We start from the raw sequence: 25788 nt of genomic DNA, 5'->3' as shown, positions 1-25788 counted from the left end.
AACCCAATGACTCAGAAGAGAATGAAAAGGATGTGATAAGGGATCAGTGACGAGGACTCAGATACAGCCCTGAATCGCAGGTCGAGTATCAGCAACATAGTGCTCAGATGGGAGGAGGGTATGGAAGTGGAACCAGCACTTAAGGACCCTACGCCAGTGCCTCTGTACAGTGAGTCGGAGGAGGACTCTTCAGATGCAGAACGGAAGATGAGAGTCACTGACCGAGCTAAGTGGTATGTGGAGAGAAGAGAGTCTGAAGACAAGGAGTATGAGATGAAAATGAAGTGCGCTCCTCTCCTTGATGCTCCCACTCCTCAACCAGTCCCTCTCTACAACTCTACAGAAGAGGAGGAGGATCAACTGAAGATCAGACCCACCACACCTCAAGGAGTCTCCTGGGAGGAGCCTGCTGAAAGTTTTAACAGCCCAGATGTTGTGAGAAGGAGGGTGAGTGTGAGTGATATAGCACTGCAGTACGTCCTGAACAGAGAAGAGGAGATTGCAGCAGCCGAAGAGCTGGAGAGGTCTGAACCTCTACCAGACCTCCTCAGAAAGAGAACCTCAGTAGAGTTGTATAACTTGGAGGATGAGACCTGTACCAGGGACACCTTCACCGACACTAACCTGACTACAGAGGATCAGGGGTTCGGGTCGATCAGCATGCCGCTCATAGACAGGGCGGCAGTCCTGGAGGAGTTCCCGGAGTTTGAGAGGACGGAAGAAAATGAGAGCGGAAACGGACATTCTTTAGATTCCTCCAGTTCGGACTCTCGTAGTGGTTCTGAAAACGACGCTTTGTGACTGTACGACGGCGAGAAAACAGCGAGTAGAGAGGCCTTTGATTTCTATGGTGTTTTACCTTTCCTGTCACAGTCTGTGCTACTGAGACAAATCTTAGTTTTTGGGGTTTATATCCTGTATGTGTGCGCGGGGAGTTATTGTATTATAGTCGGCACGGGTGAAGTTATTTGTTTGAGTTAGGTAGTAGGTACTATACTGAGTGTAGATGGAAGTAGCATAGATTTATTGGTTATTATTTCCAGAATCATACATGTCTTTCTCACGAAATAGTTTTCATTCCACCGATGTAAATTTCGTAATATTATCAAGTAATTTAACACAAAACAGACAAGTAAACTGATATGTTTTATATATCCACTCAGAGGAATCTGCTGGGGCCAGTTGACGGAGCTGACGCCGTACAATCTGACTTAACTCTGAACTCTAAAGATTTAAAATGAACATAAACAGGCGGTCATTAAATCAAAATGAACTCGACCTTACAAAATTTACCCCCAGACTGATTTACTGTATAAGAAAATACCTGAATTAATTATTTTCTTGTTCGGCACAATCTGTTTTATATTTCATGTTAAAATTTTGATAAGTTTTTGTGAAGGACATGAAGCATACTGGCAAATTTTGATTGCTTGTGATTCTGTGTCTATATTATTGCTTTTGAAAGTACTCTGTCTCATTTTCATGATCAAATTAAACCAGCGTGAGAAGAAATAATGTGTCTGACAGTTCTAAATGAAATATATATGTAATGAGAATATTTTCTCACTAGCGACTGGCTCAAGACACCCCAAAATATTTACTTCTGACCTATGACAGCAATGATTCACTATTCGTTCACTACTCAGGAACATTTCGTCTTCATTCAGGAGGGTATCATCGTTCATCACCTCATGGATTCATATGTCATCATTAATCATACCTCTTAATTCCTCTCTGTGTCTCCACATCCCCATGCATCATGTACCCAACTCCACTTCATCCCTGTCACCGACTTCATAAAAATAGGACAGAAAAACTGATGAACTAAAAATGACAGAAAGGAGACCCACACTGAGACATTCTGCCATGGGAAACTTGACATAAATCTTAACCGATGTTATTTCAGCAAAACATGAAGAAGGTACAAGTGGACCCTCGTTTGATGGGAGACTCTCAGTCCACGGTAAGTCCATCCCACTCGCCAGAAAACCAGATGAGGCCGGAGGAGGAACCAGTCAAAATTAATGGAGATGCAACCCACGAGGAGTTGGCAGTAATTTCGGAGGCGGCTGCGGAGGTCGCGGCTGTTGAGAGTGATGCTGCCACTACTGTTCCTGAACAAGCTGCCCCAATTGAAGCTGCCCCAGTAGAAGAAGCTGCCCCAGTAGAAGAAGCTGCCCCAGTCGAAGCTGCCCCAGTCGAAGCTGCCCCAGTCGAAGCTGCCCCAGTTGAAGCTGCCCCAGTAGAAGAAGCAGCCCCAGTTGAAGCTGCCCCAGTCGAAGCTGCCCCAGTTGAAGCTGCTCCAGTTGTAGCTGCTCCAGTCGAAGCTGCCCCAGTCGAAGCTGCTCCAGTCGAAGAAGCTGCCCCAGTCGAAGCTGCCCCAGTTGAAGCTGCCCCAGTAGAAGAAGCAGCCCCAGTTGCAGCTGCCCCAGTTGAAGCTGCTCCAGTCGAAGCTGCCCCAGTTGCAGCTGCCCCAGTTGCAGCTGCCCCATTAGAAGAAGCTGCCCCAGTTGCAGCTGCCCCAGTAGAAGAAGCAGCCCCAGTTGCAGCTGCCCCAGTAGAAGAAGCAGCCCCAGTTGCAGCTGCCCCAGTTGAAGCTGCTCCAGTCGAAGCCGCCCCAGTTGCAGCTGCCCCAGTTGCAGCTGCCCCATTAGAAGAAGCTGCTCCAGTTGCAGCTGCCCCAGTTGAAGCTGCCCCAGTTGAAGCTGCCCCAGTTGCAGCTGCCCCAGTAGAAGAAGCAGCCCCAGTTGAAGCTGCCCCAGTTGCAGCTGCCCCAGTTGAAGCTGCCCCAGTAGAAGAAGCAGCCCCAGTTGCAGCTGCCCCAGTTGAAGCTGCTCCAGTCGAAGCTGCCCCAGTAGAAGAAGCTGCCCCAGTTGCAGCTGCCCCAGTTGAAGCTGCCCCAGTTGAAGCTGCCCCAGTTGCAGCCGCCCCAGTAGAAGAAGCAGCCCCAGTTGCAGCTGCCCCAGTTGCAGCTGCCCCAGTAGAAGAAGCTGCCCCAGTCGAAGCTGCCCCAGTTGAAGCTGCCCCAGTAGAAGAAGCAGCCCCAGTTGCAGCTGCCCCAGTTGAAGCTGCTCCAGTCGAAGCTGCCCCAGTTGCAGCTGCCCCAGTTGCAGCTGCCCCAGTAGAAGAAGCTGCCCCAGTTGCAGCTGCTCCAGTTGAAGCTGCCCCAGTTGAAGCTGCCCCAGTTGCAGCTGCCCCAGTAGAAGAAGCAGCCCCAGTTGCAGCTGCCCCAGTTGAAGCTGCCCCAGTTGCAGCTGCCCCAGTTGCAGCTGCCCCAGTAGAAGAAGCTGCCCCAGTTGCAGCTGCCCCAGTAGAAGAAGCTGCCCCAGTTGAACCTGTCACAGCCGAATCTTCGCCGTCAGTCGTACCGGAACCAGTCAGTACTGAAGTCAAAACAGAAGCACCTCTTTCAGAATCTCAATGTGTCGAACAAGGGAGTTAGAAAAACCATTTTCTTAGGAACTTATCACCCAACTTATTTAACATTTAGTTTTAGGTTAACTTTGTTTTCATTTTGTTTTATATACGCAATGCTGTCGATTGAAGACTCGTGTCAACATTTGGATACAGAGATTATGCGGGTGTTTGGAAAATTGAGCCGCTTAATTTCTACCACAGAACTTTTTGAGAGGCTGACGGGCTCGATTTTGATTCAAGGTGACCTAACTAGTGGGACCATTCGAAGTGCTTGTACTTACTAGACTATTACAATATGTTACTGTTAGGATTTTAACATCATTCCTCATATTTCGGACAAATCACCCATTCGATATTGGGTGTTTAAATTTACGTTTTCGAGTGAAGATAATTTCAGTTTGAGAAATATTTGTTAAATTAGGGAAGTTCAAATCGATTATTTGAAGTAAATACCAATATTTAGGAATGCAGATTTTGGTGACCTATATATTTGTACATATGAATTTCGTTTTTTTAAATAACGAAATGCACTGTAACTTTAGCGAAAATATGTACAGATGAACGTAGAGAACTGAATAAATGAATAAATAAGAATGTTTGACGACTAATGTCTTATTTTGTTGTAAAACAAGAATGTTTATTCCTTAAGTTGTGGTTTAAATCGTTTCGCCTTAAAGATTGATATTATTAACGTTTGAATATAAAGAAATATTTTAATGTTAAGTTTTGGTGCCAATTTTAAATTCGTTGGTACAAATATCATGGGTCATTAAGAAGTGAAGTGGGCCGAAAGATATATTGGGATGAAATTAAAATTGAATAACTGTCGCCTATTTTTCAATTTCATGAAATGTGTCCGTTGTCACTGTCAGTGTTCTTCTGAACGTGCCTGAACTTTCGTAGGTCTAAGACCTAAGTTGCAATATTTGTTTTAATCTATTTGTCATTTTTATAGCCACAATAATGTAATAATATCTGGTTAATGCTGAAGTTATTTTGTTGCCTTGTGTCATTGACTTGACAAATTTTATATTTTGAATCGAGGGATGAAATAAAATATGTACACCTCATGCATTCTTTTATTTGGTGAAATACAAAAATAATGTTTAACTTCTACGGAGGGAGCATGACTCATTTTTGGTGAATATGGAGTTGTACTTGTAAATAACACTTGCACAGTAATTGTGCAGCTTTTAAATCCGGCATGTTTTATTGCTTTTTACGTATGAGATTCTTCCTTAAAATTCCAGATTGGGCACTACGTATAACTATAATGACCAAAATAAAACTGAAACGATGTCAGAGGAACAGTATAGTAACCAGAATGTCCAATGTCATACTCATAGTAAAATATGCAACATGAGTCAAGCAACAGGTGGAGCTAATACATAATACAACACGTATACAATGTCAATACAGTAATTACAAAACCAAAAACGTTAAAAGATTACTTATAAAGTACGTGGCCACTGGTATCTATTAATAGATTGCTGTGCCCAAACACAAAACGATACCGAGCAGTGCACGCCATTCACCCGACAAACACCCCTGAGCTTACCTAGCAGAAAGCTTAACAAAACGAAAAGTTGTATTTTTAAAAGATGGTATGAAACCAAATTGAGGTACTGGAAGTCAAAATCCCAAATAAAATTGCAAAATCATATTCTCCCAATCTCTGTCCCATTTTCAGTTTTTTTGAGATGAAATTTCCAGGACCGAAAATGTCCCATTTTCAAATATGACATTTTCTGAACACAAATTTGACAGATTGGATGAAATATTTGCCCAGAAACCAGTTAGTCAGTTAATTGATGATGGTATGAAACCAAAAATTGAGGTACTGGGAGTCAAAGACAAAATCCCGAATAAAATTGCAAAATCATATTCTCCCAATCTCTGTCCCATTTTCAGTTTTTGAAGATGAAATTTCCAGGACCGAAATTTTACAGTTTTGACTGGTTTTTTCACCTGTTACCAATTAGTAAGTCAACTATAGATGGCATATGACACGATTGAGGTGCTGGAAGTTTGATTTCGGTCGGAGGAAGCCCACAGCAGAAAGCTTAACAAAACGAAAAGTTGTATTTTTAAAAGTCTTTCCCATTTTCAAATATGAAATTTTCTGAACACAAATTTGACAGATTGGATGAAATATTTGCCCAGAAACCAATTATATTACAAATTATATTACAAATTATATTACCAATTATATTACAAATTAGTCAGTTAATTGATGATGGTATGAAACCAATTAATTGAGGTACTGCACTGGGAGTCAAAATCCCAAATAAAATTGCAAAATCATATTCTCCCAGTCTCGGTCCAATTTTCAGTTTATGAAAATGAAATTTCAAGAACCGAAATTTTACAGATTTGACTTATTTTCAATAACCTACTCGACCATTGTTAATGATCTGGCCCGGCGCGCGCTACTTCGAAGAAATTTAGACGAGTAACATCCGTCAAATATGAAATAACCTACTCGTTGCTCTAAGTAGGAAGTGCACTATGAGGCGCGAAATTCAAATGCTGCGCTTTTGTGCTTTTTCGACGAAATATTTCGCAGTATTTTGTTAAATGTAGCTTTATTGCTCGGAAAAATACTTAACAGGTGATACTCGTAAAATATTTGTTCCATATATTAGGACCGTCGTCGAGTCAAACTCGGCGCGCGTCCTGGTAGGTTGTAAACTTGATTCACGATGTCAATCCTTCGCATCTCGACGATCTGCATCTGTGGTTGCGAGAAGATGCGCGGCGCGGCCCAGTAGTGCATAGCGCCACAAGTTGTAAACCTACAAAAAAAATACATATTGTAAGCAATCAGCCTGAAATTTAAGAATCTGTGAGTTTATTAGTCTATAATGATGACTGCAAAAAATTATTGTTTTAGCTTCATTGCATGAGAAATTACTAAAAAATTGAAAAGTTCTCTGTTTCATGTTTGAATTTACGTAGTTTTTTTTTCCCATAACTCGGCAGTTTTTTCAATTTTTTCCTAGATTTTTGGGGCCATTTAGAATGTTCCCTAAAGAATGTGCTAAGAAATTTTCATCAAGATGTAAAGCAAGGAAATAAAGCACGAGCATTAAGAAATATCAAAAATCAACGAATTTCGTCAAATTACGCGACTTTTACACTTAACGGGTGATACTCGTAAAAAACTCGGCGCGCGTCTTGGTAGGTTATAAACCTACAACTTTTACACTGCACTTACTGAGGTTCCAAAGGCTGCGCATGGCATCATTAAATATGGCACATATAGCCGAAATTAATTAATTATTCCAAAAAGGTATAACAAATTTGGTATTGTGAAAAAGCTCACACTCTAGAAAGCAATGGTACAAAAATTTTCAAAATCCAAGCAAGTTTATTTTTATCGTGCACCTCTTACTCTAAGTCTAACCAACGTCATTTTGCATGCTGTAGCACGCTATTTTACTTTGAAACAAGCGCGTTACGTAGTTTGCGTAGATAAAATTCATGGCTATATTTGTATCACGTGGTGACCCCCACTGTCGCTTCACTATATCGAGTTTCTACGATACAGGGGGAGCCGCGCACTCGTGATCGGCGGGTCATACAACGTATGACAAGGCTATATGTGTTGATTCGCAATGTCGATCCTTCGCAGCTCTGCTTGACCATTGTTAATGATCTGGCCCGGCGCGCGCTACTTCGTAGCACGTGCCATCGGGCCATTTCGAGAAGAAAGCGGCGCGCGCTACTTCGAAGAAATTTAGACGAGTAACATCCGTCAAAGCTTTGCGAGTTAACGGGTGATACTCGTATAATATCTGTCGACGAGTCCAACTAGCTCGGCGCGCGTCCTGGTATGTTGTAAACCTACAACTCTGCGATGTGCGAGGCCCAGTGGTGCATATTGCTGATCAACTGAAGAAGGTTGTGAGATCAGAAGAATTAGTGGCTACGCAGTGCGGTACAGTAGTGCATTGCGTTACAATGTTATGTGAAACTTGTAGTGTGATGCACTCCTGAACCGCGCCGCGCATCTAATAATGCTTTTCGCAATCTTCGCTAGATCGGCGAAATGCACCACTTTACCTGGGGACCTCAGGCTATTATGTTCATAAGCAATAGAGATTCGGCGGAATGACAGGCTGAGCGCTGCCCAGTAATGCATCGACTTCGACGCGCCGCGCAAACTAGCATTCTTGCTTTGCATCGACGATCTCTATGGGTTGACATCATCAATCAACACTGGGCCTCGCAGAGCTGCGAAGGATTGACATCGTGAATCAAATGTGAAACCTATGCGCATTTTGAATACTTTCGCTTTCATTTTAAATACTTTCACTTATTGACAACGCATAATTTGGCACCAATGAAATTAAATTTTAATTTCAAGAAGGGGCTGTAATTATAAATTTATAATATGGGGTTGTCAAATAAAAAACTTGATCTTAACCTCATAAATAAATTTTTAAACTTCATATTTTCCATAATAATTTACTGTGCAGCGCTCAGCTTGTCATTCCGCAAAACCTCTATACTCTTTTCTATCAATCTATCATCTATGAATATTATAGCCTGGGGTCCCCAAGTAAGCTTCGATCATAGCTGGCTCAAAAATATCGTTATCTATGTTGCGAATTCGATATAATCATTTCAGTTGCATTATTTTTTTTTGTTTTTTTTTGATTTAATAAAATTATTCAAACAATATACACATAATATAGCAATGACCCTATATAAAATCTACCCTTTAAAAATTAAAAAAGTTTCCTAAACAATCAAAAATTACCCTTGGCCTTGTGGCTCCAAGTTAAGATCTATACTGTTTATATCAACAATGTTTTTTCTTGCACCTCTGTCTCCACGGAGAGAAATCACTGTTGTTCTTAGGATTTCAAAGCGAAGGCGCTTTCTAATGTATCCTACATCATCCGAGTACCTCTGGCCAGTGTGGTACTCCATCTTACTGGCCAGCTTCTTAACCAGTCTTTCAGCTTCACCACCCATTCCACCAGAAGTCGAGAAAACTAAAGGTGTGAAGCTTTCTTTCTCCACTCCAAGAACTCTTGCGTTGTAACATCGCTTTTTTCTCATTTTCATGGGACTGGTACATCGCTGGGATCGATTTGCTTGCATTGGAGGGGGCTGGGGCATGAAATACCCTTACATCAAAAAATGCCCTCTCTGAAGCATTCCAAATCGATCTTGCAGAAATGTCCAGCCTAGCTTGGTCTCCTAGGACTGTTCCCTTTGGTAACTCTAGACCATCAACTGGAAGAAGAACTGGCTCAGTCTGCATTATACTGGCTCAGTTGCATTATACAGTCATTCTAAATACTCTGTTCTATGCTTTTTTTGTTAATTTGTCTTTGGCACCGTTCAAATATTGTGTAACCATTGTGTTTCCTATACTAAGTGACTAAGGAAAGGAGGGATACTAAAAAATATTTTGTAGTTTGTGTCCTTTGTAAATTATCTTTTCTTATTTTCTCATGATAAACTCTGAAACTTTGTTTTATAAGCTGTCTGATGTTTTTCAAATTGCGTAAATTGTTTTAAACGGTTGATGATCGGATTGGCTTCAATAGCTTATCGATGAACCTTATGTTCAATGTTCATCATTGCGGTAACTAACTGATTGTGTCAATTATGTTCAGTCCTCTGTTTAGATACTGAAGAATGTGTTATCCTTATTTGTGTCAACGACGGAATTTAATTTTTCTTCGGCACCCATTTATAGGAAAAATGTCTATTATTTATTTTGTACTGTAAAATTTCATATTCATATACAATTAGCGATTGACTAACTAACTCCAATATAATTATTTATAGCTTTAAGTGGATATGACAAGTCGCTGTGCAGTAAATAAAAACCGTTGTGAAATCGAAAATGATATATTTAGCACCTTCCTGATGCAAAAGAACTGTGTTACCTTGATGAAAAATTTTGTTGCTGATTGGTATCCCAGTTCGTGGGATCTTGACTTTCTTGCCAAATGCACTGTTGGTCAAACAGTCACTGTGAAAATGGGTAAGCCATACACAGGTGACCAGGTTCCGAAAGAATCTGACTGCAGCTTTAAACCACAAGATCTGGGAGAATTCTTTAGATTTCTTGCAACTAATCGTGATACTAAAACTTTTCATTATGCTGGATATACCCATTTTGCAACTCTTAATAGCACTACCCAACAATTTCATACTTTTGATTGGAGTTGGGCTGGGTTGAAGGATGTAGGTTCCTCCAAGTCTACATTGTGGGCAGGATCTACTGGCAGTTTCACACCTTGTCACCAGGATTCATATGGTTGTAATCTTCACGCTCAGATTATTGGATGTAAAGAGTGGCTGCTGTGGCCCCCAGACTATGATTTGGGAGCAACGCGTTTGCCATATGAGGAGAGCAGTACTTTTAGCTCTGTTGATGTTTTAGACAAAAATTATGCAAAATCTGCATTACGAATTGTTGTGTCTCCTGGAGAGGTTATTTTTATTCCTAAACATTGGTGGCACCTTGCACGCAATTTAGAGACTTCTGTTAGTATAAACACTTGGATTGAACTATCCACTGACTCTGTTGATAGAATTCAAGAAGCAATAACTCGATTATTAGTTTGTAGTCTAAAAGGATATGAGTCTTCACAAGATTGGGTAAATCCAGGAGAAGAAATTTCAAAACCTCATGAAAATGAGATGTTTTTGAGGCAGGCTATCAATCAAAGTAATCAAGCTTCTGGGTCCCCAAACATGTCAAGAAAAGATGGCGAAAGTGAACAGTGTTATTTTATAGTTGACAAAGCTGCAGCCACATCTGATAGCTTCATTCAGCGTATTCCTTTACCAAAACATCCTTCTAGCTACAAAAAGAGTAGCCAGGAACAACCAGATAAATCTGTTGTTGACACTCTTATCAATCTAATTGTATGTGATCGTGATATAATGAACAAACTTAGTGATAAACTTTTGAATTCTAGTCTTAGATAATATCATTTTTGCATGCACTTAGCACTATATTAATCTATCATACTTTTGTTCAAAATCTTGATGAGCATAGCAATTTCTACATTATCTTATTTAAATTTCAATCTAAAGAAACTTAATGATTGTCAACATTATGCTGCATCTAAGTATAATATTGTTTGATAATTACAATATCTAAACTGATACAATATATTAGGTTATAGCATGGGAGAATGGATGGAGAAATATAACAATGCTGAAAGACAACTCGATCACTACCGCATGCAAGCTACTAAAATAAGCCGAATTGTGCCCCAAAAGGTTTGTCAAGTCGTATTTTTCAAAAGCTCCTACCTATAAGGGGAACATCAAATATGATAGACTGCATTCTTTTTCAATTGAACGATTTAGACTAACTATTAGAAAAATGTAAACAGGTGATATACAGTTATAGCAATACGTTTATTACAGATAAGAGAGCTTGAAGAGCAGGTTGAGATTGCTCAACAGAAGCTAGAGGTAGAGGAGAAGAACAGTCGAGTTATAAAGCAGCAGGTTTGTTTATAAACGAGTCTTATTTATCAGTAATATCATGTATTATTACTATATTATCAGTAATATCATATTATACTATATTATCAGTAATACCATATTATTAAACAACATTGTGGTTTCTAAACCACTAATGGATATACATTATACAACAATCCTGTAATCTGTTTATAAACTCACTGAGCACACACACTTACACGTGATTTTGTAGGGCTATTGTTAGCAATTTTGCCAATCACCTAAATACGAGAGAGTAAGTCATGTTTACCGGTTAATGGTGGTTTTTGTCTCTCGATTAATGTCTGTACCTAGTCAAAGTGTGTACCTACTGTCTTTGTATCGGTGTGATTTTGTAAAGAACCTTTCTTTTATTTCTTTTGGTGATTGAAACGCAAAATACAGTCCTCAATGGTAATATGGACTATCTGAGAGCGATATCTCTAGCTCTCATTTAACATCCCTAATTTATCTCTGTATGTGCTTTAAGTGATCTAAGATTGCTAGCTCCTCCTCCTTCTAACAATATGTACACATAAATGATAAGATAATATGATAATCATTTGTTACAGTTGGTTGTGACTTATCTGATAGCATGACCCTATAATGAGATGGGTCATTACACAGAGTATAAACCAGCCGGCATAATGAGGGAGAAGTCTGAACTGGTGTACAATTTGCTCGCTAATGAGCTAGATATCCACAGTCCGGATTCCATGTGTTCCAATATTGTCACAGCTCTGATCACGTGACCCATCCTATTGGGATCACGTGACTGAGCCTCTGTTCTACGATTGGGTGAGGGCTCTGTCTGGCCCTCTTGTGGAGATGTATCACAACAGCTCCTGGGCAGCTCACAGTTGTACCTCTGTGTGTGTGTGTGTGATGTTGACAGATGATGGAATGTAAGGCTCCTTTTGTTGTTTATCTCTTCCGAGCAAGTTTAACTTTTCCTTAATTGCTCTCTTATCTCTCTGTTTTCTCTCTTTCTCTGTTATCAGTACTGATATTTTACCACCTTGTTGGTTCTGGCTTTTATCTACTTTAAATAATGCAATTTACTGTGTTTTTACAATGCGACCATCTCTATTTTTGACGATCGATGATTTGGTTTTCTGATATGTTTAAGCTTTTAAGGTTGTTAAATGCATCAAACTAGGGCCATGTGACCGATTTGACCGATGTAACGATTTCCGTCTCATAATTTATATCATGTATCGACTATTAAGCCCCGAATTTAAGGAACACCGGTTAAAATCTCATGGAACTACAGTGGCGCAGTTTATTATGGCCCTCAGGCTCCGAGAGGAGGAATACTTGTATTACTATACGTCTACCAATCAGAGATCAGAACTCTGGTCACGTGACCAGAACTAACCCAGCTGATTAGTTGTTTAAAGTTGGTTGAACTGCGACAGTGAAAATTGCAGTGCCGTGCTGTTAAACTCCTCTCTTAGTTTCTCCACTACTGCTACTAGTTGCTCTACTGTTGTCCTGACCCTTAGCTGGGTTTGGTGTTACCTCTATATATCTAGTTAGAATTAGGAGCTACGTAACCTCACTACGTTATGTTTGAGGACTTATTACTGCTTCCAATTTGGAGCACAATATTGAGGTGTTTAATCAAGGAAGTGTTCCTTTAGCCGGATATTTTGCCAGCTCTGTAAATACTTCAGCTGCAGTTTTGGTTTTCCTCCACTCGGTTATTCTGCTTACTTCCTCCTTTTTGCATAGTTTGCTTTTTAACATGGCTGTATTCCGGATTTCAGCCGTCTTATCTTCCTTTATAACCATGTTCTATAAAATATCCTGTGAAGTGTACAACTACAGCTTTTCCCATGCTCTTTTATGAAACTGTTTGACATTGACGAGTCAGTGGTGATTTTGTTAAGCCGCAGTTGCCCATGCCCCAGGATAATCCAGTGTAGAATCTTAAGATTAAACGGTGATCATCACGCCATATCTCGAGACCGCTTGTCTTACTCTAGAAACCCTAATACTGTATTTGTGAACCTTGCCAATTAGTGTGACAAGTATGACAGTAGTGTGACAGTAGTGTGACAGTGGTGAGTGACTGTCTGTGACAGTGTCTGAGTGTCACTGTTATAGTGCTCAGCCACCCTCGTCCCTGTCTGAACACCACCCGATATAGAAGATGAAGTAAGCTGAATTACTGCGGACTGCGGAGGTGTGATAGAAGTAAGCTGAAATACAGCTAATGTGTGATAGAAGTAAGCTGAAATACAGCTAATGTGTGATAGAAGTAAGCTGAAATACAGGTGAGGTGTGATAGAAGTGAACGGTAGTGAGCTGTAGAGGTGTGATAGAAGTGAACGGTAGTGAGCTGTAGAGGTGTGATAGAAGTGAACGGTAGTGAGCTGTAGAGGTGTGATAGAAGTGAACGGTAGTGAGCTGTAGAGGTGTGATATAACGGGTAGTGTACTGCTTGTCTACTGATGTCCACGTGTCACCCTCTTCTACCAGGACTGTGAGGGGATGCTGTCTCGTGTGGTGGTAGCTTGCTGAGGCTTCCTCTGTCGACGCTATCCTAGCACTGATCCCTGGGGAGCTATCACTTTTTGTTGTTGTCTTGTTTCGGAAAATAGAGCTGGTATATTGTCATAGTTACGTACTCTTTTTACTGCACCGGTTTATTGTTCAGTTATTGATCATCTTGATAGGTGATAGACGCAAATTACCCTTAGATTGGTAGGCGAAAGTTTTTCAAATTTAAGTACCCTTAAGCTTTAGTTCGCTAGGTGATAGTTACTAAGTACCCTCAGGTTGCTAGGTGATGCTAGGTGGTAGTTGCTAATTACCCTCAAGTTGCTAAGTGATAGTTGCTAAGTACCCTCAGGTTGCTAGGTGGTAGTTGCTAAGTACCCTCAGGTTGCTAGGTGATAGTTGCTAATTACCCTCAGGTTGCTAGGTGATGCTATGTGATAGTTGCTAAGTACCCTCAGGTTGCTAGGTGATAGTTGCTAAGTACCCTCAGGTTGCTAGGTGATAGTTGCTAATTACCCTCAGGTTGCTAGGTGATGCTAGGTGATAGTTGCTAAGTACCACCAGGTTGCTAAGTGATAGTTGCTAAGTACCCTCAGGTTGCTAGGTGATAGTTGCTAAGTACCCTCAGGTTGCTAGGTGATAGTTGCTAAGTACCCTCAGGTTGCTAGGTGATAGTTGCTAAGTACCCTTAGGTTGCTAAGTGATAGTTGCTAAGTACCCTCAGGTTGCTAGGTGATAGTTGCTAAGTACCCTCAGGTTGCTAGGTGATAGTTGCTAATTACCCTCAGGTTGCTAGGTGATAGTTGCTAAGTACCCTCGCGCGCTCCCTTTCTCCCATACATATTCAGCTCGTCACATAAACAAGCGGCTAACTACTTGATGACAAGGCGGAGTACAGTGTTCTGTGACCTAACTGCGGCGGGTCTTGTACCGCCTCCCTACCGCCTGCAGCTGGACCTGCTCTCGGGTTTGTATGCCGGGAAAAAGGGTAGTTTCAAACGCGCTCTAACACTACATTGAGTTAATCTGAGTTGTTTTGTGATGTTTATGGTAAACAAACCACGCCTTGTTTTGTTTACAATACACATTGCTGTTTATATTTACAAAACAATATCCACAACCGGTCAGTTGTGTAAACTTTTTGAAATATTATATTTATAATGATACAAGAAAATACCATTCAAAAATTCCCCGTGGCCGTGGCGACAATTCTATTTTTACATGAAACTTGATACAATAAAGTCTTATAACAGATACAATATCTTTAATAATAGATAATTAAATCGTTCTAATAAATTCTGTAACAAAATACCTGGGGTGATGGTAAACTCGCCTTCAAACAATGTTAATTTTATCATTAGTCGATGAAAATGTTTTGCTATTCTCATCACATCGCTATTATTGTTATCGTGCCGCATATTTTCGTTTACGCTGTTTCTATCCCTTGTTAACAGTTCGGTGCTATCCTATATCTCGTTAACAGTTTTATTCGGTGTTATCCAGTTTTCGCTTTCTTTCTATCCAGTTTTCGCTTTCTTTCTATCCAGTTTTTGCATTCTTGCTTCTACTTTTTGTTTGTTTGATTTTAAATAAACTGTTCAAATGTCACGCCATATATTATTTCCTCGCGCGTATCCACTAGAAACAGAAATATAGCGTGTTTTTACAATCCACATTATTGATTTAAATACACTTACTGTTTATACTCACCACCTTTATTAAGAGAATTGAAGAAGAAAATAATATGTACATTTTGTGTTAGTAAGTCATACATTTGCTCCTGAGTCCTTATCTTCCCTATATAAAGCTCCTCCATTATGACTGCTACAACGGTTGCCACGAGTGGTGGACACTTTTTCGCGAGGTCCCATGTCAATGAGTTGTTTTATTGTGCTATTATGTTTGAGTTGCTATTTATACAGTTACATGTTTGTCAATCTCGGTGGTTACTCAGTGTCGGAGAAAGGAACGGCAATGTAAAACAAGTTGTAAAAATAGTTGAAATAGTTACAAATAGTTAAAATAGTTAAAAACAGCCGGTTCTGAGCTTGTTTGTTAACATTTACCTCTTTACGCTATTTTACCGGGTCAGCTATAAACACACTAAATTTTACAGTTCATAATTTATGTAAGCTCCAATTTGCCAGGGGATTTCGGGAGATATCGTTCAAATTTAATTACTGAGATCCCCAGTATAGGACTTATTTCTAACCTGATTTTCTTATTTTCATTGTTTTATATCAGTTAGTCGCACGTCATTCCTGAAAATTGCAGCTGAATTTCATCGCCTGTATTGATCTATTCATTATTTAGCCAGGAATTTTTACCGTTAAGATCGCCAAAAGTGAATATTGATTCCTTGTCTAATTAACACGGCTAAGGTAAATATCATACGCCTTGTTACTCGTGCGACAAAGACTGTACGGAATAATATCAAGAAATAATACTGCTGTGTTTTGGTCTGCTAATAAATATCCTCCGCCGGAATTTGGCGATAAAAATTCTACCAAAATAGTCGGTGGCTACAGCAGATCAATAATTGTACGTGCGTTGCAAATAACACACGTGCGCGGTTGAGGTTTGCACGTGGTGTGTTAGAGAAACCGAAGGTGTGGGATGAGTAGCCTCTCTCTTCACTCCTAACATTGTTATTTTTCTGTGTCGCCGTTACCGTGTGGTTATATAGTTATGTCATCCTGATCGCAGGTTTTTGTATGAGTTCTTCTTTCGCTTTGTAGTTGTAACTCCGCCCTCTCCTCTTGTTTCTACAGTCTGTTTCTAATTATATTGTCTGGACTGAAAGTTGTTTTTTTTTATTGGGACTGTAATCTGTATATTTGAAACTGTTCCATTTGTTCTCTTCGCACTGAAACTTAATAAGCTATCTAGTAGCCACTAGCCAGGGTTGACTAAAACGTACACATTTCCCATTCCATTACATAATATTCACCCTTAAAATGTATGGATTTGTAGTAATTAGTTTAAAGCACTCTGTACACACACACACACATATAACATAATTTCGATCTAACATTAATATTTCATTGCCACCCATAACCCCTCCCTCCGCTAGATGAATGACAACCTAGCGTTGCACCACGAAGCGCTGGACCGTCACGACGTTATCACGGCTAAATTACGTGCACAAAACACACAACTCAGAGAAGAGCTGACGGAGAAGAATAATGTTATTCTGGCTTTAGAGGAGGAGATAGAAGCTCTGGTAAGTGGAGTTTTAATGTTATTCTGGCTTTAGAGGAGGAGATAGAGGCTCTGGTAAGTGGAGTTTTAATGTTATTCTGGCTTTAGAGGAGGAGATAGAGGCTCTGGTAAGTGAAGTTTTAATGTTATTCTGGCTTTAGAGGAGGAGATAGAGGCTCTGGTAAGTGGAGTTTTAATGTTATTCTAGCTCTAGAGGAGGATATAGAGGCTCTGGTAAGTGGAGTTTTAATGTTATTCTGGCTTTAGAGGAGGAGATAGAGGCTCTGGTAAGTGGAGTTTTAATGTTATTCTGGCTTTAGAGGAGGAGATAGAGGCTCTGGTAAGTGGAGTTTTAATGTTATTCTGGCTTTAGAGGAGGAGATAGAGGCTCTGGTAAGTGGAGTTTTAATGTTATTCTGGCTCTTTCCAGGCTCTGGTAAGTGGAGAATTTTTTACTGACTTCTTACTCAGTTGTAGCTCACTTATCTGTTTTGAGATATATCTATTAATAGACTGGGGTTTAGTATGGGTATTGTTGTGGGAATATGACTCACACAGGTATTTAAACACGTTCCACCTGTCAGGAGGGCACTGGAACTGCACTGCATTAGTCTGCCCCTTTATTGATAGTATTATAACGGACCCCTCTGACTCCCAGTTTCGCTAAAATAACACGTTTTAAACTCCCTGACTAACGAGTTCGTCTTCATGGGGCGGGGTGTGGTAGTGCTGTGTAGGGGTGGGGTGTGGTCTGTGAGGGGGATTACTTTGGTTAATGTGTGATTTAATAAACCTACTTAGTTGAACTGACAGTGTGTTAGGACTTAGGAATACTTAGTGGTCTTCTTCTTTTCAATGTACTTCATTAAAATCAGCCTTCTTTTACTATTTTAAGTACCAATTAAATTCTCATTACGGAACTGCCTAGATGACGACTGATGTAGCCCTAAAACTCATCTCTAAAAATAGCTCATCCTAAACCCAATTTGGTGAATATTTCGAATATTTCAGCGGATACAACGAAAACGGGACGAAGATTCTGTGAGCCAGAAAGTGAAGTTGATAAAGGAGCACATACACAAATCTATAAGGAGTTTAGAGATTGAGAATATTCGGTTAAAACGCCAAGTAGAGCAAGTTGAGAATGGGAAGATTGCGGAGTTGAACACTGAGATTGAGAGACTGAAGGAGGTTTGTTGTTTTACCACTTTATACTCTATAATATTCTATACCCTCTTTATATCCGGCTTTAAATATTCAGTCCAACTAAATGTAGGATACGTCAATTACTAATTAAACTAATCGATCGGATTTGCTGCATCATCTATAGTTCCTTATATAACGGACACAAATATTTACCGATAAATTACTTTATTAGAAATTGGACTTTATTATTTATATTTATATTTATCTTAAAATTAGGTCCAATAACAGAAGGAATCTACAGAATGTTTCATTTTTAAAAGGATAGGCTGAGAATAAGGATCAAGGACGCAAGTGTGACGTCAAAGTGAAAAGAAAATTTAATTTTCGTAAAATTCTCCAACTTTTACGTCGAAGTTTAGTTTAATTACTGAACTAACAGTATATCATTAAAATGTTAAAACTAAGATAATTGTATTAGAATACCACAACGAGATAGATTAAATTCATCTTTAGACAGATGGTATAGTCTATAAGGTAAACCTTATTACAGATAAACAGAGTCCAGGCTTGCAATAGAATAGCTATTTTTGAGGAGGCTTACAAAAAGTGCTGCAGAGATTTCAACCTGGGCTCACCCAAGATGAGTAATAATAATGGTAACCATAGCAACAGCAACCTTGCTCAACCCTTCTCACCTATCTACCAGCACACATCTGTAAGTCACGCTAATTGGTTACTTTATTTATTAATTCACCTCCGCACACCTTTCTAATTCTACTGACTAATTTACAACATAGATTTGTATGAAATGCGGATAATTTTAACAGACTGTTTAAATTTTATGTTACGGTTATATACAATCAACTAATTTTACTTTTGCAGTCTGTAAGTTCCCAAGACCCACTCTACACGTCAATTAGTCCTGACGATAATAACGTGAAGTCACCACAACAACGCGTGACGTCACCACAACACCGCGTGACGTCACCACAACACCACTTGACGTCACCACATGTGTCATCCCCACAACATGTACCAGCTTCCCCTGGCAACCATTTCAATCAGATTTTGGTAAGTGCATCTCCAAGTTCATTACTGTAAACTAATGACTTCCCAAGCTACAAATTAACTATCGATTAAGTTATCTTTGACATTAATTGATTCTCACATCAATTAAAACTCTTATCAATTAAGACTTGTTGAGTCATATAGGATGTATATAAATATCATAGTGTAAACATAGTTCTTAGTCCTTTTTTAACATCCGGAACCATCTGTTAACAAAGAAGAGCCTTTTCTTTTCTTTCGGACTAATTTAGATGATTTTAAATCATAATGGTTATGTTATAGTTCGGCTTGTTTAAATGTCACAATCCTTACATTATGTTACGTAAGATTACGTCAACTATTCCCGCGTTTCAGAGAACTGGAAACGCACTTCAATACCTGCAATCAAAGTAATCACACTGAGTGGGAACCGTTAATTCGATCTTAGTAATCAAATTATCACCGGGATGTTAACTAGATGGCACGTTTCCAAATGTGATTTGTGCACCAATGTTAAGGGGGGTCATGACAAATATCTGGGATACCTACCTCGAAAGTTTAATAATTCTCAAAACCCCCCAGTACAGTGTTCAGTAAGAAGCTTCCAGTCAGTTATGCTCCTTAATTACCACACTAAATTATGGGTTGTAGGGTTTGGGTTTTGTGGTACGTGGGAATGAGTTTTAAACTAGTGGTGGTTGCTAAAGTGTGTTTGACTGTAAGGAGGGTGGGACCGACTTCCCCACACCCTCAACACTCAACACTTAAAACTTTACCAGCTCTGCAGTTTGCGCGCCAAACTCTTTAAAAGATGGTCCAAACATCGCTGAATAAAAGAGTAAAATTAAATATATTTAAAAAGTTTAATATATTTAAACGTATTTTAAAGAAAAGTTCGTAACTTACTCCAGAGTTATGCAATGTTATTTATATCCACAGTCTGCGCTCTGTACTAGTGAGTTAGTGCCAAAAGATAGTCTGGATCATTAATCTAAGTTATATTACTCTTACAGAGGTTAATCTAAGTTAGTGTTACAGGGATCATTACCCTCAATAACTGGGAATAGTGACCAACTAGGTTTACATTAACTCTAAATTGTGAACAACGAGGTTTACATTATAATATCTACATTAAGAATCCAGGCTGTGCCTGTTAGGAAACACTACAGACAGGTAGATGATAGCATGTAAGTTTATGTGAGAGGTTGTAGTGGTCATATATATGTCATCTTGTGACAGTTCAACCCCTCCTCCACCCTCTTCTTCCACCCTCTTGTATTCTGTGTAGGTAGGTAAGGTAAGATTAGCCAACTTCAGGCTATTTTATTCTTATCTAAATGTCAGATATACACAATTACGCAATTTCATGAAAATAGACTTCCTTAGATTCTTCTCATATCTTAAAACCTCTTACAAAGTTACAAAACCATTTATAGTGCCCAGACTCAACCTTATCGGCCATATTTCTTGAGAAATTTCTGCAGAAACACCTGACATTGTTAGAGAAACACCTGACATTGTTAGAGAAAACCTGCCATTTCACTTACCAGCTGTTACCAAAACGTGACACCACTTTTAAACAGTTTCCAAACATTTTGAAACTCTGCGTAATATCGTCTGGGTCGAAAGAGTTTGTCTGTTTAATAATACAAGTGAGTGGTCTGTAATTTAATCAGTGTTATCAGTGCTGTGTTGGGGTATTGGGGAGTGAGGTAGGGTGGTGGGGAGAGGAGCCCACTGATAAACACAGCGGGGACCAGGACACAATGTCCCCTCTTGTGGGGAGGTGTCACCATATTTAATATCATCCCTCTTTTTACGTACGCAAATTTCTTATTAAATTTAAGTTTTGGTGACTTTCATTTGGCGAAAACATTCTCTTGGAGAATTAGAAGCCCCAGTAACCACATAAATAACCCTAGTAACCACGTCAGTATTAACCTCAGTTACCACGTTAGTAACCCTAGTAACCCCTGCAGAACCAGATTCCTCTATCCCCGCTGCACCGGTCCCACAATGAGTCGCCTCCCCTTCCTCCCCGACGTACCAGTGCCTCCAAGTGCAGTACAGACGAGAGGAAAAAGAAGACGCCTACTGGAGCTAATATGTGTTGCCCTCAGTCCTGCTGCCCTTCCAAGTAAGTCAACTTACGATCAACTTACTATCAACTTTCTATCAACTTAACTTTGTTCATCGTTCATAGGAGGAAATGTCCTGATTTACTACAAATTTCCCATTTCCTGGGCTCCTTGACACTCCGTCCCCCCAGTAGTTCCCACTACGAAGTCCAGTACAACAGTAACTCCTCCACCAGCTCTCCTCCACCAATGTCTCTAAGAGAAGCAGGAGATGGGAGTGTTAGTAACGACTACGATGAGATACCCTGTGAGGGGGTTAGTGAGATGTACGGGTATTCTAGAATGCAGAGTGATCCTGCTCCTCCTAGCGTGAGTGTTTTTACAATTTTACATGAAAAAAAAGTAAAAATAGGAGGCTTTCCTCCATTAAAGTACCAGTTGATGATAGAGCTTATGCCGGGACTTGGGGAAGCGATATATATACCTACACAATGTTACCACGTATTGATTATTTTCATCAGACAGCTTGAGTCATGACAGCACTAATCGTATTTGTGTTATTCCGTATCGGGTGTAGTGTATACTATAGTTTGTACATGGTGTACACAGTTGTTTGTCTGTAAACTCACACTTTGAGAGCTGGTGTGCCAGACACCGTATTTTCTACAAATTCTGATAATTCATAATAAAAAGCTCGTGATGTGAAGTAGACAACCTGATTATTCATTATTGAATTTCTTGATTGTTTTCTCTTAGACGTAAAGAACATGTTCACTCGTGATAATTGAATTTAATTAAACGTCACTCTTACAGCTAATTCAATCTGTGTCGTCATAAAACTACCAGGAAATTAACAATTAATTATATGACTGGTTCATGTGTATGTCGTCCCGTTTGGACATGTCAGTAAGTCAATTAGCTGCACTCGCACCGCTACCCTCAAAAGGATCTGACTGATAACTTAAACCCTTATCCTAGCAGCTTGCAATGTCAGCACCCTGCTTTGTTATTTCCCAATCTCCCCCTCGCACTGGCCAGCACTCCATATGTACACTCTGAAAATAGAATTACGACTAAAAGAGGATGAACAGTCCGGGAGACTTGTGCTGGCCTATAATTCAACACGTGAGAGTGTTGACCGTTATCTCCTTCAGGTCCGACTGCGCTCCAACAGCAAAAACGATAAATCGTTGCGCGGCGGGATTGTGAGAAACGGCTCCAACACCTCGCCTCCCTCTAACTTTGGAAGTGCATCCACATTACCCGCTACCCCTACTGCGGGGACCCCTTTACTTGCACACAACTTTCAGAATAACCCTCGTATTCACGACAGCAAGGTAATATTATAGTTTCACTGATAAATTAATTATTACTTATATTAAATAGTATCAGTGTTTTAGTGTTTCAGTTGCAAACTCTCTAGACATTTGAGGACACACTTGATTTTAACAGTTAATCCAAACAAGGGAACATTGTTCTAGTTCCGTCTTATCACGACTGACAACTAAACTCCCCCTCCAGATGTTAACACGTGACCCACTCTCCCCTGGATGTAAACGTGAACCCTCCCGCTCTAACCCACTACTCCAATCTCCTTCTAAACACGGCAAACGGAGCTGGGAAACTCTTATAGACAGCCTCGCTCTTGTGGGATTCACTGATGCACTTCCTAACCAGAAATGTGAGTAATAGTTAGTTAATTCTGTAAATCTTAGGTACGTGAGTTATAAACCAGTCATACATATCCTAAGGATAAAAGTAAAGTTACCACAATAGTCAAGGATATTATCCTTGACTATTGTGGTAACTTTACTAATGCTTCTTAGCATAAGTAAATTAATAACACTCCTTTGCTCCTTTGTAAATCCTTCTTCCGGGTATATTATCTGTTGTTACTGAGTTGATGTTACCGTCTTACAGCCTTTAGTAGCTAAATTATAGACCAATAGGGTATGACGTTTGAATACAAAGATTACGCTTTTACGCTTCAAATATTGCTAATTTATTCGTTGATAACATAAATTTGGTATTTGTTAACGATTAACAAAGTAAGCTAATCCCTACTTATCAACTAACACGTACGTATTAACTGTATTCTGAGCTTATTCATCTAAGATACAAGTTGTTCCCCATTCCTGTGGTCTCAAGTCATGTCTTTATATATATTGTATTATTATTAGAGTAACATAAAACACGTACCACTGCTAAATTGTTCCAATTATATTGAACTTAAATTTGGAGGCTACATGCCTACATGGTCTGAAATATTAATACAGAATATTATAGACCATACACTGAACTGAATAGTTTTGGTCTCTCTTACTGTAATAAGAATTCGTAAGATCGTATTAAATAAAAGGTATTTACTTCTCCAATTTTCTTTCTTCGGCTTTACTGGTCTAGGTTTGACCAAGCATAGAACAAATATTATCTTCTGTATAGACAGTAAAAACTTACCATCCGTAGACTCAATTAGTGAACCTACTAGTTTACAAAAACTGCGCAGTAATATTCTCTAAAGTTGAGGCTTCTGAAATCTTAACTGGAGGCTTCTTAACTGGAGGCTTCTTAACTGGAGGTCCACTTAGACTGCTTCTTACCAAGTCTTCAGAACTCTTTCAAATTGTAGTGCATAACGTCATTACTGCTTTTAAACGGGGAGAGGCGCACTAAATATAGCACATATTCTATTATAATGCAATAGAAGATGACTAATGTGTACATGATAGCTTTGACAGTTGACTCAGAGATTTGACACGAGTTAGAGTCTGCGAGGGTTATGTATGATGTATTGTCTAGCTGTGTGCTGAGTAAAGGTGTATTGTTAACTGTCTCTAATATTCTGCCAGGTAACAGGTTACCAGGTAATCAGGTAACAGGTTACCAGGTAATCAGGAAACAAGTTACCACTTACCAGGTAATCAAGAAACAAGTTACCAGGTAACGGTCAGCTAGGTTACCAAGTTAGCTGGTGACACTGTCTAACGACAAACCAGCTGTTTACAATATTTTAATCTGTGTAGGACAACTTTAGGGAGGTTTTCTGCAGGTTGTTTAGAGTGAACAATAATTAGAAAGTGCTATTTACAAGGGTGTAAATAAGTCAATTGTTGTTGATAAAACTTTTGGTAGACCTCTGTAAAAACTATTAAATATTTGTAGTTTTATAAAACAGATTCTAAGTTTGCTGAAACGGCTTCTTTTTGACCAGGAGTTCGCCTAGCTAACAGTCTGCCTAGCTAACAATAATGAACACAGTTCTACCTAACTCTACTGTGCTCTCTCAAACTCAGCACTGTTATTATAGAAGTAGCCGTGAACAAGAACACGGTGACAGATCTCAGTTTTAGTGATGGTCTTTAGTCTCTACTGTGAACCTCTGACAGAACTGGTTACAAAGGGATCCTAATTTTAGCTACTCTGTAGACACTGGTACAACACCTCACCTTGTAGAACACCTCACAACAGGATCACATTTACTTCAGCTGTCCTCCCTCTTTGTTAGGCTCGTGCCGCCAGTTAGTCATGAAATCAAACATGAAACCCCTCTGAAATACCACAGTGTTTGGATATATTCACAGTGATACCCACAACAAGGTATCACAGTGTCTGGAGGGTCTACACCTCTCAACGCTTCATTAGTTTCACATTAACTCCCTCTAAAACCCCGAGCTAGATATCACGTTTTCGGGATATGTATCTTGAGATGTGACTGTAAATTCTGCTCTTTGTAAGAGATACTGTCCAGACATTGCACTTGGGTAGTCAAACAATCACGTTTTCAGGATATGTAATATGTATCTAGAGTGAGGAGTGATTCTAACAGGTAATCTTCAGACATTGTGTCAGACTTGTTGTACCACTTGGGTAGTCAAACGATCAAGCAAGTAGAGGTAGTTTTACATGTGCTAGTATTAACTATTACTAGTAATGCGGAGTCTGTGGAACGTGGATATAAGTGGAGCGGTAAATTGTGAGAATAAACTTTTAAAATAGTGATAATATGCTCCTTCATGATACAGTTTGTAAAAGTTGCAACAAATGTCGGGCTGATACAGCTTCTTCTTTTTAAATCATTATTTAAACAAGGCGGTCACGTTATAGGGAACTAGCCCACATCCCTTAAGAATCATATGCTGATAGCCAATCAGCAGCCGAGTTGAGAGTCACTGGCCAATCAGCAGCCGAGTTGAGAGTCATTATCCAATCAGCAGCCGAGTTGAGAGTCATGATCCAATCATATTAGATAACCACGAGATCAATGATTGAGAATAATCGGGAATCCTATTGTGTCAATGAACAATTGCAATTGAGCGCTCATTCTGTGAGTTTTAATTGATCGTATGTTTACAATTGGCTCTGCCTCGTGCGGAGTCTGATTGCATGTAACTACAGGTGTGAAGTTGCTGTGAAGTTGGTGGGAACTGTAGGTAAAGTAATCATAATAACACACGGTCACCACGTGACACGTGGTTATCATGCGAGCTTTATCAGCTATTCAATTGTTTCAGTGATCATATTATAAATTATTAGATAGCTTGATCATGACGTTCTTATCGGAAATATTTATCATTAGATTCATCCAGAAATTAGAATTTAAAACGATAAAACGTGATTGGGCACGCAGTTGAGACTTCTCGATCTTGGCGGGAGTAACTTTGATGGGAAAATATCTATGAACTAAGACATTTACTGGCCATTTGGACAAGAATAATGTCTCTATAAGACATTAAAGTTCCGTAATTTAGTAAAATGATATTATCCTACCCTATCGTGGAGACAGACAGTGTATGGCCGTGTCTGCAGGGGCACCGCACAGATGACAGTACTAGACTCACCGCAGAGTATTCAGTTAGTTGAAGGAATAATATACAGAATTACTAATACTCCTGCTACTCAGGAAAACGTT

At 39.6% G+C, this 25788-nt stretch overlaps 3 protein-coding genes across 20 annotated transcripts in view; all 3 read left to right on the top strand.

Moving 5' to 3' along the window:
* The window catches only part of LOC134818826 (fibrous sheath CABYR-binding protein-like), a 45952-nt gene extending 41337 nt beyond the window's left edge, over positions 1–4615 (top strand). For all 13 annotated transcript variants that reach the window (XM_063828505.1, XM_063828504.1, XM_063828496.1 and 10 more), the window contains one exon: positions 1907–4615. In XM_063828505.1, the coding sequence (XP_063684575.1) occupies positions 1907–3442 (1536 nt within the window). In that variant the 3' untranslated portion in view covers positions 3443–4615. The remainder of the gene's footprint in view (positions 1–1906) is intronic.
* A 4726-nt stretch (positions 4616–9341) lies between these two features.
* On the top strand, positions 9342–10398 carry LOC134818507 (HSPB1-associated protein 1-like). The gene has a single exon (XM_063828098.1). The coding sequence runs from the start codon at positions 9421–9423 to the stop codon at positions 10375–10377; it is 957 nt and encodes a 318-aa protein (XP_063684168.1). The 5' UTR covers positions 9342–9420; the 3' UTR covers positions 10378–10398.
* A 138-nt stretch (positions 10399–10536) lies between these two features.
* The window catches only part of LOC134818504 (uncharacterized), a 37139-nt gene continuing 21887 nt past the window's right edge, over positions 10537–25788 (top strand). For 2 of the 6 annotated variants that reach the window (XM_063828094.1, XM_063828092.1), the window contains exons 1-10: positions 10537–10674; positions 10825–10908; positions 16481–16630; positions 17620–17799; positions 18305–18469; positions 18637–18825; positions 20781–20938; positions 21071–21248; positions 22034–22216; positions 22401–22560. In XM_063828094.1, coding sequence (XP_063684164.1) covers positions 10579–10674; positions 10825–10908; positions 16481–16630; positions 17620–17799; positions 18305–18469; positions 18637–18825; positions 20781–20938; positions 21071–21248; positions 22034–22216; positions 22401–22560 — 1543 coding nt within the window. In that variant the 5' untranslated portion in view covers positions 10537–10578. The remainder of the gene's footprint in view (positions 10675–10824; positions 10909–16480; positions 16631–17619; positions 17800–18304; positions 18470–18636; positions 18826–20780; positions 20939–21070; positions 21249–22033; positions 22217–22400; positions 22561–25788) is intronic. The other 4 variants (XM_063828097.1, XM_063828095.1, XM_063828096.1 and 1 more) reach the window with 4 other exon arrangements.

This window comes from Bolinopsis microptera, chromosome 7, assembly GCF_026151205.1.
Source record: "Bolinopsis microptera isolate Bmic1 chromosome 7, MBARI_Bmic_1.0, whole genome shotgun sequence".
Lineage (NCBI taxonomy): Eukaryota > Metazoa > Ctenophora > Tentaculata > Lobata > Bolinopsidae > Bolinopsis > Bolinopsis microptera.
This window is presented reverse-complemented; position numbering and strand designations above follow the sequence as displayed.